A 20,869-nucleotide genomic window follows, 5' to 3' on the forward strand; every position below is an offset into this window, starting at 1 on the left:
AATGACCATGGCTTTTCTGTTCAATGAGGTGAAGTAGAGCGGCTTTGTTGGTTTTTCCTAAAGAACCATTTGAACTGGCTAATGGGTATGATACTGGACCAAGTGAATACTGCATCATTTCCTTTAAATCAATTTTTCTGTTTTGACCAATTATAAGGAGTCTTGAAAAGAGTCTTCGGTCACTTTGCAGGGCAACTTCTTTTCCAGATTTTGTCTTAGTGTTTACATGTTTTTGGTTAGTGAATGTTTTCAGCTTCATCTGTTTTAAAGGTTCATGGAATGGCTTAGAATCTGACGTCAAACGATCTTCAATAAATTTCATAGAGCTGACTCTCCAATATCATATGCAGACAGCAGGTCTGTGCACACAGAATTACTTGCTACTGCACCTGAATTTATGCTGACAAGTTCAGTTTCGGTATATGTAAATGGATTGATCATCTGTTCAATACAGTCCATTATATTATACTGACAATACCCACTTCATCACGCTTCTTTCTTGAAATGTTTAGATCCTTTCTAGTTCTTGCGTCTTGGGATAAACCAGCAAACTTTTCGCACTGATTTTTAATGGAGGCACGTTGGCTCTGAGAAAGAATCTATCTTCTCACAGCATTTCTGTTGAGAGTAAATCCAGTTATACCCCCTGATGTCTTGGCATCCCTGTTGCAAGTCTGCTCAATGGTTTGGTCGCAAGCAATGGCTGAAAATTCATAATTGGTATGACGTTGAACTGTCCATTGTCCAGATTCACGGAAAAACTGATCGACATCAGGATGAGTGGTGGGGAGTTGTATCATCTCCATCCAGTATGCTGGGAGGTATCTGGAATAATGGGTTTTGTCATAGGCAAAATACCACGGAAGCATTGAACGTATGGAGGCAAGGTGCAGATCCCAATTTGATTCTCTAGTGGCTCAAATAAAACTAAGTAACATCTCTACCATTTCAAGATAGGAGTTCCATAGGGCATACGTGGGGCTGGTTTTAGCTTTTTGCTGCTCATATTCGTTGTATAAAGAAATAATTTCACAAAATTCGTCACTTGACATCAATTCATGGAAAAGACGTGAGGGGTAGCTATCCGCCATATGATCAATAAACCGTTGTAACTTCTGCTGAATATCCTCTGGTTGAGATTCATGGAAGGCTTTCAGTTTCATACGTGTCAAGGCTTCAAACATCAACTTGTGGGCATTCATGCTACGGTTATACTGCTTTCCGTCTAGTACACCATTAATTGACCCCCCTGCCACAATCTCAGCTTCAACAAGAATATCTTGAAGTCCAGCATCTCTGAAGCGTTTTCCTATCACAGAAAGAAAACACATGTAAGTGTGAAATTCTCCAAGTCTAATTATCAGTCGTTTATAAAAATTATCATTATTCAATCGGATTTCTTGTGCTTTGGCAAATATTGTCAAATCAAAAACTACTGTAATGGTATTCAGGTGTAATTTATCTGCTAATTCCAGACTGCGGCATAAAATGGTATTAACTGTGTCCATTTCTGTTGGGGAAGCCTCAATGACTGGAAGGTACGCAATCTTTGACTGTAGCAAACCCTCAGTTGATGAAATCTCAGTGTTGAAACCAGTCCATCCAGGGTATAACGTTTCACTTTGATTGAAATACTTTATCATTACAAATGCCAAATCTGTAATATGTTGATTGCGATGATATTTGGTGTAGTTTTTCTTTAGAAGTAAGTCTTTGGCAACATTACAGACAGGTGGACCAGTTCTTCGTTCAGGACTATAGGCAGAAATACTTGTGGCAGTATGTAATAAAGTAGCCGGATTCTTAGGCAGGGATTGTCTTGGTATGTCTGCAACTTCCTGAGTAGATGGTAAAGAAGATTGTATAGCAATTCCATTGGTATGATGTGTGGTACCGTGGCCAGAGATGGTTTCCTCACTGAAGTCTATGTTGTCCCATACAAGTAGAGTGTGCACACCGTCTTGAAAACCACTAGGTATGTACACAGGGCCTTTATTTAACTGTAACTGTGCCAGTGATGTATCATATCGAAGGGTAGTTTTGTGAGAAATGCTGTGTCCAAGGCCATTTAATAGATCAATAACTTTCTGTGATCCTGTAAGATGACGGATAGTTAGTCCCAAAGCCAGAGACTTGGGTGTATGCTTCCTTTTCATGATTTCAAACAAACCTAATTCTACATTCTTATTAGTCTTATTTGAATTACTCCTTACAACAATTTGACAGATCCATGTTTGTGTGTATGGGAAGCGGGGGGGGGGGGGGGGGGGGGGTAACCCTAAACTGTCAGAAATAAACATGAGCTGTCTCATGTCTCAACTTGATCAGTATATATAAAAGGAAATCATAATTAAGCGGGTGTTTTATGAAAATTCACCCAATGGTCAGCAACAATTAGTCGTTTTAATATCCACTCTATTCCAAACAGGTACATATAGAACCATATTATTCTGGCAACTGACTCCTGTCGAATGTGTTCAAATTTTACGTAAATGCAAATTCACACCCATTGGGTGCAATAAAAAAAGGACTAGCCATTATTGTTGAAGGAATTAAAATTAATACAACTTACACATCAGAAGGCTTTCTTGAGAGAAATTTGACATATTTCTTGTAACAACATGCATGATACCGAACTTCAAGGGCTACTCAATCTTTGTCACGAATGTGTTTCAAAATGGACTCATCTTCTTTCTTTGTAGCAGCTTCTCGTAGCAAACCTGTGTTTATATAAAAAATATGAAAATGTAATGTTCAGATATTCCTGACAGCTTAAAAAGAGATTATACTAAGAAAGTTTGAGCTTTTAATTGATAGACTGAAATGCTACACATTTAATCAGTCTGGTGATCAACACTGTTTATATTAAAATAATTTGCATTCTTATATAGTCCAGCTTCATGCTTTTAATCAGCATGGCAATTGTGTCACACGAATGAGAAGTGGAGCTCTTAGTCTTACATTTGTAAACAATTACATGTACTTACCACCATCCAAAGTTTGTGTTTTATATAATAAATCTTTGGTTCGTTTTCCGGCACGTTTGATGTATGAGTCGACTTTCTTGCATATGATACAAACAGCTGGAAGAACACCACTGGTAGAAGATGTGACTGTACATGATAACGGTTGATGGGATCTTAATCTCTTTTTTGGTGAAGGAGTTGAAGGACTGTCTGGTTGGGTCTCAGGTGCTGCTGGTGCCGCCCTTTTCAAGGCTCTCTTTTCTGAACGCTGGATCCGTTGTTTATCACAGTAGCGAGAATAGCATTTGGAGTGATAACGGTACACCTTCAATGCTTCTTCTTTTGAGCCTACAAAAAGTTAAAAATTACAGCCCACCTTTGAATAAAGTTTATATTTTGAAAACAATAAATGCATATGACCTAGTTTTCAAAATTTGCAGTATCTAGTCAGTATGAAATAGATCTCCTACTGCAATATCAAAATAAACTTAGATATTGCTTTAAACATTTATATTCAACATGCCATATATATTTTATTTTGTTTATTTAATTACTATTACCATTTGCTGAGACAGATTAATAAACTACCGGCATAGGTTGTTTCCGAATCCATATATAATTTAGTATTTATTGTATTTCGTATGCAAATGTATGCTAAATAAATACTGTTTAAACCAAAAATGTGTCTGTTTAAATAATGCATAGACATAAAGAATCTGTAATCATTTCAGTGTAAGAAAGAGAGAAAAAATTAATGTACTTTAGGCCTACTTTACCTTCAAACACATCACGATAAGAAACGGCAATTTTCTACTCTTCTCCGTCGAGATTTTGCCACTGAGAAGCGAAGTTCACAACAGCATTCCAACTGGTATCACTAAAGTGAACTAATTTGCCAGGATCCTTGATTGCCTGGTGAATAAGGCACTTCATACTTCGAGAAACTTAGTCAAGACGACGAAAAAATAATCAAACACGCATTTTTGTTGATATTTACATCTGTGCCCGTAATGACGATTTTTCTATTTGCTGATTGGCTGAAATCCCGGGTCCTGAACTTTCAGGCACAAATTCTCCTAACTTTTTCACCGGCGCATTAATATGGCGGTGAAAAATACCAAGTCCGCGAAAACAAAATAATTAAAAGTTATAAAAATATTTTGAAGCAGTCACTTATGGAAAAAGAGATGTGAAGTAATGTCATTATTCGTTTTATGCATTTTTAAATTAATCTGTGCAGAAAAATTACAGTCTCAAGGCCATTCCACGAGAGTAAACAATAACTCACTCCAGTCCACGGCCTACTCTGGAGGTCACAATTTCGATATTCGCACATATCGGATCACAACTTCCTGAATTATGGCCCCTGATTGTACGAAAAATCGCGTTTTTGGCTTGTGGTCTCTCCAGAGGTCACAATTTTTATCCGATTTAAAAAAAACGTTCGATTATGTCACCGTTACACCGTAATGAAGGTTGAGTTCAAAATTGCCAGACAAAATGGCCGCCGCTTGTACACGAATAGTGTAAAAATTTTGTATATCAAGGTTGTGGACCCTGTAGAGGTCACAATTTTAATTTGATTTTGATGAAACTTGAAATGCATGTTTATAACCTAACGATCTAGGTTCCTTTCGATATTTGCGCATATCAGATCGTAACTTCCTGAATTATGACCCCTGACTGTACGAAAAATCGCCTTTATTAGCTTGTGGTCCCTCTGGAGGTCACAATTATTACCCGATTTAAAAAAACGTTTGATTATATCACCGTTACAATGTAATGAAGGTTGAGTTCAAATTTCGTGAACATAGGACCAAAATTGCCGAACAAAACGGCCGTCGCTTTGTAATACGCGAATAGTGTAAAACTATGGTATATCAAGGTTGTGAACCCTTTAGAGGTCACAATTTTGATCAGATTGTGATGAAACTTGAAATGCATGTTTATAACTCAAATATCTTGGTTCCTTTCGATATTTGCACATATCGGATCGTAACTTTCTGAATTATGGCCCCTGTTTATACGAAAAATAGCCTTTTAATATGTCCACATTGAAATGTGGACGTATATTGTTGTCGCCCCCGGCCAGCCGGCCGGCGTCCACAAAGTTAATATCCGATTGACTTTAAATTTATACACAGTGTTTAAGGTCATAAGACGAAGAAGCCTATTGATTTTTAGCGATTTTCAATAATTACTGCCAGAGTTATGGCCCTTGATCACTTCAAAAAATCTTGTGGACGCTCTAGAGGTCAAAGTTAATATCCGATTGACTTTAAATTTATACACAGTGTTTAAGGTCATGAGACGAAGACGCCTATTGATTTTCAACGATTTTCGATAATTACTGCCAGAGTTATGGCCCTTGATCACTTCAAAAAATCTTGTGGGCGCTCTAGAGGTCATAGTTAATATCCGATTGACTTTTTAAATTTATACAAAGTGTTTAAGGTCATGAGACGAAGAATCCTATTGATTTTCAGCAATTTCCGATTATTTTTGACAGAGTTATGGCCCTTGATCACTTTGAAAAATCTTGTGGACGCTATAGAGGCTAAAGTTGATATCCGATTGACTTTAAATTTATACACAGTGTTTAAAGTAATGAGACGAAAAAGCCTATAGATTTTCAACGATTTCCAATAATTACTGCCAGAATTATGGCCCTTGATCACTCTAAAAAAATCTTGTGGACGCTCTGGAGGCTAAAGTTCATATTCAATTGACTTTAAATTTATACACAGTGTTTAAAGTCATGAGATGAAAAAAGCCTATAGATTTTCAACGATTTCCGATAGTTACTGCCAGAGTTATATATTCAATTTATATATTTATATTCAACTGACTTTAAATTTATACACAGCGTTTAAGGTCATGAGACAAAGAAGCTGGATTACGAGCTAGAAGTCCCATTAGAGCTGTTGTTTTGACAGGCCGAAACTGTCAAATCCGACTTTAGTTCCTTTGTGGACTTCTAGGACGATGTACATGTAACTGCTGTGTGTGTATGTATTTCGTTGCCTAGCCGGCTATCTTTTATTATTGCAGACAATTCAGAGAATCCTGGAGAAAAATTGTTAGAACTGTTGTCAGATGTAACAGTTTGCGATTTTATTACCAAGGTACAGGAAGCTGGGTTAAAATCACTTATCAGGATATTTGAAGAATCTGGTAAGTACCAGTATGCAAAAGTTTTTATATATCCATGTGGTGGTATATTGTTGTTGCCCTTGTCAGTTCATCAGGATCTGTTGGTTATTGTCTACACTTAAAGCTAAATTGCTATGGGAACATTTTCTCTGGCAAATCCATGTTACGGCACATTGACAGTGAATAAAGATCTTGTTCCATATTCAAAGGATATTTTAAGTCTAAGATAGTCACTTAACTATTAGATTTCACCTTGGACCTTATAATACTATAACATTATAAAGGTCCATGATTTTACTTAAATATACTTAACTTCCTGTAAGTTAAGGGTAAGTTGTATTGAAAGGCAATGTTAAATAAGTATCAAATTTTCCCTTAAAGTTAAGCTGCCTTAAACATATATTATGCAAGCGCTAAATCTGCCTTTTGCAGGTCTTTCTTTAGGCCTGAAATGTTATATCTATTAATTAGACATTTATTAACATTAAAAATCCATAATCAACACTTGATGCCATCTTATGTGTCCGATTTTCATTGAATTTGAATCTGATCTGATGTTCAATCAACACCCACTGATGATTAACCGCAAAAATGGATAATTGAGACTTTGTGAAAAAGGTAACAATGACAATCGAGGATACAGTTATTTTAAAATAAGGTTTTCTCGGCTTAGAGTGAAGCAATTTTCAGCATATCCCCTTTACATTATTTAGTCTGCCAGGTCTTATCTAATCTTCCATAAAGGACAATATTGGTGACAGTCATTATCATATATGTGATAAAACTGGTTAAACATTTTCCAAATATTATTTTATCACAGAGATCATTGCTACGATAGATGCGCAATCAATGTTTCAACAATCGGAAGTTATCCCTCTATATAACTGATTGAAATGACGGGTGATAACAGATACATGGGCGAATTTCTACTCACTAATAGTAATACGTGCCAACATTTTTTGCGTTTGGGAGCATTGTGTGAAACAATAGTTCATAGTATTGCATAATATTATACATACAAAACCACCTAGTAATAGAATATTTGGGAAAAAAAAGTGATGCGTTTTCCATGACGCTCAGTATATTTTTCTGTAAGTATCTCCAATGCTTTCCGATTCCCAATAACACGTGACATGCATCGATTGGAATTAGGTCAATAAACCAACATTGCTAGATTTAGTTTTTATATGCCCACATTATATTGTCGTCGCCCCCATCCATCCGTCCGTCCGGCGTCCACAATTGCTTGTGGACGCTCTAGAGGATAAAGTTAATATCTGATTGACTTTAAATTTATACAAAGTGTTTAAGGTCATGAGACGAAGAAGCCTATTGATTTTCAGCGATTTCCGATAATTACTTCCAGAGTTCTGGCCCTTGATCACTTCTAAAAATCTTGTGGCTGCTCTAGAGGCTAAAGTTAATATCCGATTGACTTTAAATTTATACACAGTGTTTAAGGTCATGAAGCGAAGAAGCCTATTGACTTTCAGCGATTTCCGATAATTACTGCCAGAGTTATGGCCCTTGATCACTTTGAAAAATCTTGTGGACGCTCTAGAGGCTAAAATCAATATCCGATTGACTTTAAATTTATACACAGTGTTTAAGGTCATGAGACAAAGAAGTCTATTCATTTTCAGTGATTTTCGATAATTACTGTCACAGTTATGGCTCTTGATCACTTTAAAAAATCTTGTGACGCTCTAGAGGCTAAAGTTATCATCCGATTGACTTCAGATTGATACACAGAGTTTAAGAGCTTGAGACAAACAAGTATATTGAATTTCGGTGAATTTTTAAGACTTGAACAGCAAAATCCATGATATTAAAAGTTTTTTATACTAAACGTTAGCATGGGGCAGAACTTTATAAAAACCAAACAAATTCTAATGGTTTTCTGATAATTACTTCATGAGTTGTTACTCTTAATCAGATTTTAGTGTATTATAAATGTTTCATTACCGTAAGAAGTAAAAATATGCGACAACACTTGTTCACTGCCCGGACGATTTAGCTGCTCTGGGCGTATGTTTTGTTGCCTGGTAACCTATCTTTATATGCCCACATTGAAATGTGGTCGTATATTGTTGTCGCCCCCGTCCATCCATCCGGGTGGCCATCCGTCCGTGTTTATAACTCAATGCATGTTTATAACTCAAATATCTTGGTTCCTTATATCTTATTTGCACATATCGGATCGTAACTTCCTGAATTATGGCCCCTGATTATACAAAAAATAGCCTTTTAATATGCCCACATTGAAATGTGGACGTATATTGTTGTAGCCCCCAGCCGGCCGGCATCCACAATTGCTTGTGGACGCTCTATAGGCTAAAGTTAATATCCGATTGACTTTAAATTTATACACAGTGTTTAAGGTCATGAGACGAAAAAGCCTATTGATTTTCAGCGATTTTCGATAATTACTGCCAGAGTTATGGCCCTTGATCACTTTAAAAAATCTTGTGGACGCTCTAAAGGTCAAAGTTAATATCCGATTGACTTTCAATTTATACAAAGTGTTTAAGGTCATGAGACGAAGAAGCCTATTGATTTTCAGCTATTTCCAATAATTTTTGCCAGAGTTATGGCCCTTGATCACTTTGAAAATCTTGTGGAATCTCTAGAGGTCAAAGTTAATATCCGATTGACTTTAAATTTATACACAGTGTTTAAGGTCATGAGACGAAGAAGCCTATTGATTTTCAGCGATTTCCGATAATTTTTGCCAGAGTTATGGTCCTTGATCACTTTGAAAAATCTTGTGGACGCTCTAGAGGTCAAAGTTAATATCCGATTGACTTTAAATTTATACACAGTGTTTAAGGTCATGAGACGCTAAAGTTATCATCCGATTGACTTCAAATTGATACACATGACCTTAAACACTGTGTATAAATTTAAAGTCAATCAAATATTAACTTTTGCCTCTAGAGCATCCACAAGATTTTTCAAAGTGATCAAGGGCCATAAATCTGGCAGTAATTATTGGAAATCGCTGAAAATCAATAGGCTTCTTCGTCTCATGACCTTAAACACTGTGTGTAAATTTAAGGTCAATCGGATATTAACTTTGGCCTCTAGAGCGTCCACAAGACTTTTTGAAGTGATCAAGGGCCATAACTCTGGCAGTAATTATCAGAAATCGCCGAAAATCAATAGGCTTCTTTGTCTCATGACCTAAAACACCGTGTATAAATTTAAAGTCAATCGGATATTAACTTTGGCCTCTAGAGTGTCCACAAGATTTTTCAAAGTGATCAAGGGCAATAACTCTGGCAGTAATTATTGGAAATCACTGAAAATCAATAGGCTCTTTCGTCTCATGACCTTAAACACTGTGTATAAATTTAAGGTCAATCGGATATTAACTTTGGCTTCTAGAGCGTCCACAAGATTTTTTGAAGTGATCAAGGGCCATAACTCTGGCAGTAATTATCAGAAATCGCTGAAAATTAATAGGTTTCTTCGTCCCAAGACCTTAAACACTGTGTATAAATTTAAGGTCAATCGGATATTAACTTTGGCTTCTAGAGCGTCCACAAGATTTTTTGAAGTGATCAAGGGCCATAACTCTGGCAGTAATTATCGGAAATCGCTGAAAATCAATAGGCTTCTTCGTCTCAAGACCTTAAACATTATGTATAAATATAAGGTCAATCGGATATTAACTTTGGCCTCTAGAGCGTCCACAAGCAATTGTGGATGCCGGACGGACGGACGGGGTGACGACAATATACGACCACATTTCAATGTGGGCGTATAAAAACAATAATTTTTGTTTTGAATATGAAGAAATGCCATGGTTTCGTATCAGCTTATTTTGGCTACTGCATTTTCTGATACTGGCCGTAATTTCAATTGACTGATGATATCTGTTTATCCATCAAATAAACGAAGACAGTAATTTATTCAGGAATATTACTGACGAACATCAAGTCATATATTAGCCTATCCAGAATACGACATTCTACATAACAAACTACCAGGAATTTTTTTTTTTTTTGAAGTCTGGTTATATTAAATTAAATTGGAGCTTCAATGGTTATATTAAATTAAATTGGAGCTTCAAATCACCCTATTTCCTACCGGGAAATCAGGGTACTATTAAAATGGGTCTGTCTGTCCGTCACACTTTTTGGAACACAATAACTCTCCTTTTAATTGAGCTAGAATGTTCAAACTTGGTGTAGGTCAATGCCTTGATGGAGTTCGAAGATGAACAGTTTCTGCTTAGGGACACGATAACTTTAGTTCTAATTAAGTGAGAGTGATGAAACTTTGGATATAGTTTCATTACATCAATACCTTGACTAAGTGCGATAATGAGCATTTTCTTCAATAAGCAATATGATTGGTCGATGCTGAGCATTTTCTGCTAAGCCCATTCAGGCCTGACGGGACTCTCATGTCCCATCATATAGTGAATACAATGTTGCAATGTATATGTGTATTATGGCCAGTATTTTATTATAAGTCAGTTTTAGGTAGGTCTTAGGTCGGGTTAAAGTAGTGCAGTCTTCTTAGTGCAAACAAAATTATAGAGTGGCATTTCAATGTCAAACACAAAATCACAGTGATTTTTTTGTAAGAAAATCTTTGTGCATGTTTGAAGACACGGAGAAAGTTCTAAATAAGTAAAATGGTTATGAATTTTTTTCATGACACTTTATCCAAATCAAAACCCTTTCATAAAGTTTATATAAAAAATGGGCAATATTTGCATTTACTGTCATGTATTTTTTCAGTGGGACGTATCAGTCCCGTCAGGCAGATTGTACACCCATATAGATCCTGGGACTCTGAAGTACCAATGCGTTTTTTCCAAATTTATGTGACTTTTCCTTTGCGAATTGATTAGTATGTCTGAATTTATCCTTTTATAACATGACTAAAGATATTTTAAATTACAACTGGTTTGTAAAATGATATATGTTTTCAAAAATCGTGGGCGATGTGAGGTTTGCTCTATTAAGAAAAACATCAAATCTCGCCCTCAGAGTAAATGTGTTACATGTAATGTATTCTTATGCTGTAATAAATCAAGAAATTGTTTTCTAGATTTCCATGATGCGGTTGGAAATAAATTATATATTTCAATTTCAAGTTAAAATTGTTTACACCTTTAGTTGAATGAATTTAGCTATGGATTATGGTTTCAAATTGTTGAGAAAATATAGTTTTCTTTGTTCGAATTGTCTGTTTTGTGTTTTGGATTGAAGTTATGATGAAAATACAGATTTCAAGAATAATTTAAACTTTTTTGTCTTTTTTGTATTGAAAATAATTTACCCCTTTGCCGCTCGTCGGGACATTCAAGTCCCACCCCCCGTTAAGGCTTTGGAACACAATAACACTCCATCTAAGTGAGGTAGAATGTTCAATCTTGGTGTAGTTGTCTATTAGCTGAAAAAGATAAATCTGCAATTAATTAACATGTGTCATCTATTTATTTTGGGATTTCGTCAAAATCTTGCTTGGCAAATGCTTGTTCCTTATATTTTCATCTTTTTAGTAGCAATAAATGTATTTTGGTTTTCTTTCAGATGAGTTCATAAAGTTCTTGTCAATCACTACTGTAGATGAACAAATTACCAGGCAAGCTGTTTTTGATCAGGCAGAAATAAATCTTAAAAATTTGCAGACTAGTAATGTATATAATTATAACATTAGAAAAGCATGCAATGTTCAGATTGGTTCAAATCCTAAAATGTTACATGATAATTCAAACGAAGATTTGTCATCGACTTCTCCAATGGCTCCATCAAGATCATCTTCATATGCATCTGAATATCCGTCTGAAGAGGATATGCCACAAACTCAATCTGCTATTCCACCTGATTATTCAAATGACCAATTGTTATCGTCTTCACCAAAGGCTCCATCAAGATCATCTTCATCTGAATATTTATCTGCATTGGATGGATCACAAAATGAGGGTTCTTCAATTTTTGAGAAAAATCCAAACAAATTAGTAGAAAAGTTTGATGCAGTAGAATACTTGAGAAACGAAATCTCTCCTGATCCAAAGTCTTCTAATAAGGATAAATGTGATAAGGCTGAAGCTTCTGACAGTTCAACAGTCAGTGTCAGCAATGACTCATCTGGCAGATCAAAACCGTCTTCTTCCGATACAATGCAAAATAAAATTTATGTTTCTCAAGATAACTTACCTGCTTCAGAAAAGACAGCTTTAAACAGTCCAACTGAATCTACCGTTCCACCTGATAATACTTGCAAGACTGCTATGGGAGTGAGTCAGACTCGAGAAGAAAATTTCCAGAACCAAGATATTCCAGCTTTGAATACAGCAGTGTGTTCAGCACCATCTATCCCCAATCAAGATATAAATAGACTATCCCTATCAAATTTTCGAGCTGAGGAGGAAACAATACTAAAAGTGGAAGATTCTGCTCGAAATTTAAACACTTCCAGCTTAAACCCCCCATCACAAACAGATCATTTACCTGATGAAGCTGGTAAATCTATTAGAGTTAAGAAGGAGTCAAATGACACTAGTACTCATGACAGACATGGGGATGGGGATTCAGGACTAACGCTAAAGTCTTTTTAAGATTCTTCTAATTATCTTGATCTTGCAGTGAGTGGTTCCCAGCAACCATTGAATGAATGATACAACCAATGAAAGAGCATGCAATAAACAATTCTACTCAAGACTTAAATAATATAAATGATGGTATGACAAAGTCAGCTAATGACAGTTTGAAAGGGTCCTCACTAGATATGCAGTCACTCAAAGGCACTTCTGAGGACTTAACTATATTCTGACAGGAATAACATTGGTGGCCACACCAATCGTACCAATGGAAACAGAGAGAATCAGCTCAGTATCAAAAGGGTCTGCCCTGAACTTCCCAGTTCTGTCATCCAAGAATTCAACAAATGTAACCATTAACAATCCTCAAAATATTCCTTTTACAGACCTATTTTCAGACGATTGTCAGGATCCAAAGGTATAATCAATTTTCACAATTCTAGAATATTTATACGCCACGATTTTATTGTTGTTTTATATTGCAGTCTCCAATGTTTTGTCAACCACACATTTTGGAAGTACAATAGAAGTTACAATAATCCATATACCAGGTGTATTTTTGAAATTGATGAGTTGTTTATCTCATTGAAACTCACATTTTTCGATAATTATCACTTTTTATTTTGGCCCCCAGACTGGGTCTTTAAATGAGAAATTTTACATTGTACGATGTTGCCGATTGATAAAAAAAAAAAATGGTTGATTTGAACATAATTTGGTCATATGTACATAGATTAGTGAAACATGTTCACATTCTATTTGTGTTGAATTGCATAGTTAGGTTTTGGTCCTCAATCTTTTTGGGAACACAGGAGACTGTGACCATGGGTTCACCTGTCTATCAGTCCCTCACACATTTTGGACATTAACCATGGTTTTAATCGAGCTAGAATGTTCACTCTTACTAGATGAATGTTTTAACTGAGTTTTTTGATAAGCATTTTCTGCTTAGTGTAAACAGAGATATAAAATTTGATTTGTCAATGTTTTGGCACAGATAATTTATAACCGCCTTTGTTAAATGACGAAACTTGATGTCAAAGTTGTATAAAGGAATTTATGATACAGTACCATAAATAACCAGCGGTTGCCAAGCAAGATACAACCACATTTTGCAAGAGAGTTCGCAACCTTCGTATTCATACTTTTACACGTATATACGGCCATTTTGTTGGGCAGTTTCATTTCGATTTTCCCGAAATTCGAATTCAACCTTCATTTTGGTCACATTTTGGTTGAATGTTGATATATTTAAACAGTTTTTAAAATTAGATAACAATTGTGACCTCTACAATCTGGGGCCCTAATCCAGGAAGTTACAGTCTGATATGCGCAAATATTGAAAGGAACCGAGACCTTTGGGTATACATACATTTCAAGTTTCATCAAAATCGGATAAAAATTGTGACTTCTAGAGGGACACACACAACCTTTGTATTACATACTTTTACACTATTTTGTGCGGCAGTTTCGGTCCAATTTTTACAAAATTCGAACTTAATCAACATTATGGTGCAACGGTGTATATTCAAACGGTTCTTTAAATTAGATAAAAATTGTGACCACAGTGGGACCACAAGCTATAAACGTGATTTTTCGTACAATCAGGGGCGATAATTCAGGAAGTTACGATCCAACGAACCAAGGTCTTTGGGTTATGAATATGGAGGGAGGTTGGATGGCCGAATGCTCAGCACGTGCGCGCTGTATCATAAGGTCTGTCATTGAGTCAACCGGCGGGATTTCGATTCCCAGGTTGTACGTGACAAGAAATAAGGTCGCTTGTCCAACCTCTTGGGTTTTCTCTGGGTCGTCCAGTTTCCTCCCACTGCCAAAGGCTCCAACGTGTAAGCGAATTATCGAAATAAAATTGAACCATGTGTTAGTCCCGAAATGACCTAGTTTGTGTCAAGTGGCTGTTAAACCCAATTTCTCTCTCTTTTATAAACATGCATTTCAAGTTTCATCAAAATCGGATGACAATTGTGACCTATATTCAGGACATTGCTATCCGATAAGTGCGAATATTGAAAAGAATCAAAATTATGACCTCTAGAGATGGTCCACAACCTTGATATACCATATTTTTACACTATTTGCGTACAAGGCCGGACATTTTGTCTGGCAGTTTTGGCCGATTTTCACAAATTCGAATTGAACCGACATTACAGTTTTTTAAACCGATAATAATTGTGACATCTAGGGACCACAAGCTAAAAATGCAATTTTTCATACAATTTAGGAAGTTACGATCCGATATGCGCAAATATCAAAAGGACAAGATCTTTGGGTTTTAAACATGCATGTCAAGTGTAATACCATGGGTTGTCTGTCAGATACAGAAAGCAGCCATACCCTCAAAACCGTGTTCTCAAAAATGTGTTCTTTTGCACAAATCCTGCCATCCATCTTACTACAAATCAGATGAAAATTGTGACCTGTAGAGGTTCCACAAACAAATTGTGGACGGACAGATGTCCGTATGGACAGGGGTGACGGCATAATACATCCACATGAAAATGTGGGCGTATAAAAACATAAAATATGAATTTAATTTGCCACGTTTCTGTGTTATCAAAAGTGATACTTGAAGTTGGAAGCCCTGGTGTATATCTTGACTAATGAGTAATGGGCAATTTGATTGCTGGATGCTTTGTAAAAAAATTAAATTTGAAGTACTGTACTTAATGAGTTTCACTTTTGGCTTGTTTAAAATTTCATGATATTTTTAAGGCAGGTGTGATATTCATGTATTTGTAGGTTTTACTAGTCTAGAAAAAACAATATTTCACATAATGGGTTTTTTTTGTGTATGTGGGGATGGGGGGAAGGAGAAGGGGGCATCATGCCCTTTTGTTATTGAATTGTTATTAAATTTGTATTCTTATATATGTCTTTCACTTTTGTTGATCATTTGATATATGTGTAAAATATTTGGATATGATATGAAAATATTTTAAACTGTATAAAATTCACAATTGATATTTTTACTCAAGAATAATTAAATGTTCATTAACTAGTAATTTAAGGAGCATAAATGTATTATTTGTTATAGGTGGATTGTTTTGTCTAAATTTGCTTTGTTAATATTTTTATAAGTTTATTTTGTATTTGTAAAATTCATATTATTTGTTAAAAGATATCTTAACCCTGCCATAACTATATCAGTTGTCTCTATTGGCATTGTAGAGATAAAGGTTTAGAGAAAGTCCAGTCAACAAACCAGGGGTGGGGGGGGGGGGGGGTACCTGTAGGATTTAAACTGCTTTTCAGGCTTGTGACTCTACAGTTGATAGTACTTTTGTATGTATATACTGTTTCAAGCAGTTTATTTTATTATGTTTTATAATTTTAAGTTTTTATGTCTCCGTACTTAAGCAAACAGTAGAATATTATTGTACCATCTTGTAAATTTCTATGGTAAAAATGCAAGATTAGATAACATATTTTATTTCAAATTTTTAGCTAGAAATGTTAAATCTCAAGAAGAAATAATTCATTATATAAATAAGGGAAAAAGATGTGTGTTAAATTTCTAGTAAAAATAATAAATTTAGTTTAAATTTCTAATCAATTCTTAAAATTGTGCCCCTGATATCTACTTCATGTGCTTTTTTCTGAAGAGTTAGACGAATTAAGAAAAAATGTATTAAATATGATTCTAATCTATTGTATATAGAATAATATAAGTTAATAGGCTAGTACCGATAAAACGATATGCTATATGTAAATTAACAATGTCTTTAACAGGCAGTGCTGAATAGTTACACACAGCAAAACAGGTATTTTTAAAACATTTGCAAAGGCGCTGTGCATTTGGAATTTGGCCGTGTTAGATAGGAACGATCAAACATATATAACGTTGAACTATTAAAGATACATTATGTAAGATTTAGATAAAGACCTGATCATTACTTGCTATAATAGCTAAAAAAATTTCATTCGATTTACTTCATTCTGAGCCAAGTTATCACTGTTTGTAGTTTTGACTGTAATTTTGACAAGATGTGTGCATTGTGTTAACCAGGGCGCTGGTATATTTGAGACTTAGCCTCGCTTTCCAATTTTTCTTAAATGCCGAACTGTTCTAATCGTGTTAAAATCTCGAGTATCGAGAGTTGATTATGGTCTTGTTTTGTTAATAAATGTCTAATTAATAGTTTATATAATATACTGAGCGCCATGGAAAACGCATCACTTAGTTTTTCGTATAACAAAATGATCCTGTAAACATATCTTATTTATTTTGGTTCTTATTGTGAACAATATTCAAATGGGAACACATCAATAACAACACATTTGTACACTTATGGATGTTTAATCTGTAATCAAGGGTACAAAGTCAGAGGGGTCAAAACCAAAGGTACGACACAGATGTCAGTAGCTCGTGTGTCCTCCACAGGCCATCATCACGGTAGGCTACAGCATTAATGCGACCCCTGCAAATCTGTAGGGCGGTCCGGTGATGAAATATGAAGCCTCCCCACACCATTACACTTCCCCCACCCCATCGATTCGTTTCGAAGACGCAACAGTCTGCAAGACGTTCCCCAAGACGTCTCCACACACGTTAACGGCCATCGGCGTGATAAAGATGAAAGCGACTCTCATCACTGAAGAGCACACTTTGCCAGTCTACTCTTCTCCATGTCTGGTGTCCTTGAGACCATATCAAACGCCGCTGACGCTGATGATCCCTGAGGATAGCTCTAACATAAGGTCGTCGTTCACAGAGTCCTACTTCTCTTAGACGATGTCTTACGGTGATGGCACTTACTGGTCCTTGTCTTCCGACGACTGCTGCACCTGTTCGAGTCGCTGGGCGGAATCTGTCACGCAGATGAGTGACCCGGATGTAGCGGTCTTGAGCCTGGGTTGTAACGCGTTGTGGACCAGGACGTTGACGGTCACGTGTTGATCCAGTAACTCGAACACATTCCACCAACCTTACAATAGTGGACTGATGACAATTGAAGTGCTGGCAATAGCACGTGTAGACATGCCAGCCCTGGACATTCCCATGGCTTCATTCCGTTGATTATCAGTAAGTCTCGGCATCTCTAGCTCGATTCCTTCATACGTTCAACAACAAATTACGACAGATTGACGTTTCACAGTTCATGTACTGCACATTAAGTTGAAAACATGCTTTTAAAGGGTTCACACACAATGCTGCACGTGAATATTGGGTTTTTCATGTACACCTCGTGCAATTTTTTTTTGTGCACACGGGCCGATATTTTTTGTGTTTGGGAGCATTGTGTGAAACAATAGTTCATAGTATTGCATAATATTATACATACAAAACCACCTAGTAATAAAATATTTGGGGAAAAAAAGTGATGTGTTTTCCATGGCACTCAGTATATTTCAGGCCTAAAGAAAGACCTGCTAAAGGCAGATTTAGCTCTTGCATAATGTATGTTTAAAACCTTAACGAATGTATATTTCTCATAAACCTCTGATCAGAAATTATTGTTGATGTATGGATTACAACAAAGAGATCATTTCCTGTTTATACCTACCTTTTAAAAGAATTGCATATAAGATGCATGTATTGATTAGTTTTATGTGTGTAATATGTACCATATTAAAAGAATTACATGTGTATTTAACAGTTGAATTTTGTTCATCTATATGTGTTATTTTGACTGGTGAAAATGTAAATTCTGGGGGCATATTCCCTAGGACTGATTAGTGTTGAAGTGTTCTTTACTCATTAGAGTTAAAACCTATTATCACCTGATCTGTGTTCATGAATGTGGTGGTAAAAATTAGGTTGATGTCTTGGATTGGTTAGATTAACTCTTCCACTAAGTCTAAAGTTCCAATTGCTGGTGTTTTATTTATCTGCAAATATACAGGAATCACACCTATAATATTGCATAGGCATATCTGTTGAAAGTAAATTGAACATTTATTATTTCTGATGTATCACCGGATCCTGTTCAAATATTAAAATACAACAAGGGTTTTACATCAGAGATTATTAAGAGATGGATTGTCTTTGCTAAAGTTGATTAGAACATCTTTTGATTACACAATCTGTTTAAATGTCTAAAACATGCACAAGATAATTTAGCTAATTTTTTAATATGGTGTGCCCCTTCAGTTACAGTAAGTAAGTAATAAGTAATTTGTTTATTAAAGTGACACACATTGCACACAATAATATATATAACATCAGGTTAGAAAAAAGGTTACAAATTGGAAAATATATTAAATTTGAAACTCCTGGTCATTTTCCATAATTAGTTTAATTGTTCTGTCTACCTCTAGTTATTAGTGGAGAACTATATAATGCATCTGAGACCAGCAGTTTTAAAAAAAACCACTTTATTTTTTACCTCTAAACTTAACACTAACTCGCTGTTTTGAACTCAACCAAATTTTTAACATTATCTTGGCTTTTAATTACCAAGTGAAGTGAATCCAACTCGTGTCACTCTATTATTTCCCTAATCTCAGCTCTTGGAAGTTATCCTATTTTTTAACATGGGCTCTACTATCTCCTAGGGGTTAACATTTTGTCGAGGTCAAAAGTAAGATGCAAAGTATTATCTTATTTTCATAAAATGCTGTTATTTTTTCGTCTAATACCATTATTCAATATTAAAGTCCTTCAATATTTATGCAAAACACATAAAATCTGATATTTGTTGGGGTCAATTCTTTAGAAATCATGGAAGCAGGATAAGCTGAGACCATGTTTGAATTGGTTTCGGGTAACACAGTGTTGTCTGGAGACTCTACCTTTAATTTTATCCACAGTTATATGAAAATAAAGCTGTAATTATCTCCCTTTTTGGCCTAGCACTTTATTTGAGGTCTAAAGTTATGAAAATAGTTACACCTATTGTAACATTACGTCATAACTATTTGCTCCAACACTGCATAATTTGACCTCACCCAATGTCCAGTCCATATCGCTTTACGAGACACATTTATTCACATTTTTCTAAAATCAAATCATTACAAATAATAATTAAATAAAATTAATTAATTAATAACATACATTCAGATTAATCTTCCCCTTGGTTACATATCTCCTTGCTAATACATCCGCTAATCTGATCTTTACAAAAACAAAAAATTAAAAAGAAGTGTTGAACCTCGTATAGAGATAGTTGTTTTAATAATCCATATACGGCTTTATGTTACAGTTTCAGACGTTTGAAAAACATCAATCATAATGATCGATATTTTAGAAGGGCGAGTTGAGGAAGTTTAATGACGGCTGTTAAAGATACATTATGGGAGATTCGATAACGAGTTGGCAGTTCCCACTATAATAGTTAAAAACTAGATAATGTAAAGGCAATTTTCTGAAAATTTCATTCAAATTGACCCACTATGAACCGAGAACAAAGCCTTGGTCATCATTATTAAAGTCAGTACGATAAACAGCATAGTCTCGAATATTCATTTAATCGTTAAATCGCGAAGGAAAGTTATGCAGTAATCCGCTCAAAATCCACTAAAGATCGCAGGCTCGGATGCCATCAAGAGTTGATTATAGTCTGGATAGGTTAATTAATGTCTAATTAATAATTTAGATAACATTTCAGGCCTAAAGAAAGACCTGCAATAGACAGATTTAGCTCTTGCATAATGTATGTTTAAGATATGTCAGCCAGCAAAGAGAGACTCCACCCCACGCACATGAAGCAATAAACTTACCATATAATCGTATTCACGCGTAATAGTCATGCAATTAAATTGCATTGTTACCACTTAATTTTTATGCAAATAAATTCACGCTTAACTTTCATATAATTAATTGGTGTCATTGTAACCTTTATAGCTCTGCTGTACTCTTCAAAAAAAAAAAGTAGGGGATATTGAAATGCAAATACCTATGCAGGCTGTGATATGATAAATAGTCATGGACACTTGACATGCTTTGAGAGATGTTCACAGATGAAGAACTTATCGCCCCAACAGAACCACTGAGCTGTATGTGCGACACGCAATAGCGCCATACACACGTGGGAGGGATTCATTGTCAAATTTGACACTTCAAGGAAGGGTTGATGAAAACTGCCGCGTGCTGGTTTATCCTATCCATGTTTGCTTTCCTATCGGTTCTTGCATAAGATTTACTGTTTAGCGGATCTTTGCTTTAGTTTGTTACGTTTAATTTGCAACGAGACGTCTCCAACCATACTGCACCCAGCGATCCATCTACGTC

General features: G+C 35.6%; 1 protein-coding gene across 2 annotated transcripts in view; it reads left to right on the forward strand.

The window, feature by feature from the left end:
- Window positions 1–18,293, forward strand: part of LOC126832624 (uncharacterized) — a 29,972-nt gene extending 11,679 nt beyond the window's left edge. For both annotated transcript variants that reach the window (XM_050563473.1, XM_050563474.1), the window contains exons 3-4: window positions 6,018–6,140; window positions 11,669–18,293. In XM_050563473.1, the coding sequence (XP_050419430.1) occupies window positions 6,018–6,140; window positions 11,669–12,696 (1,151 nt within the window). In that variant the 3' untranslated portion in view covers window positions 12,697–18,293. The remainder of the gene's footprint in view (window positions 1–6,017; window positions 6,141–11,668) is intronic.
- The last annotated feature ends 2,576 nt before the right edge of the window (window positions 18,294–20,869 follow it).

Source organism: Patella vulgata, chromosome 9, assembly GCF_932274485.2.
Source record: "Patella vulgata chromosome 9, xgPatVulg1.2, whole genome shotgun sequence".
In the NCBI taxonomy this organism is placed as follows: domain Eukaryota; kingdom Metazoa; phylum Mollusca; class Gastropoda; family Patellidae; genus Patella; species Patella vulgata.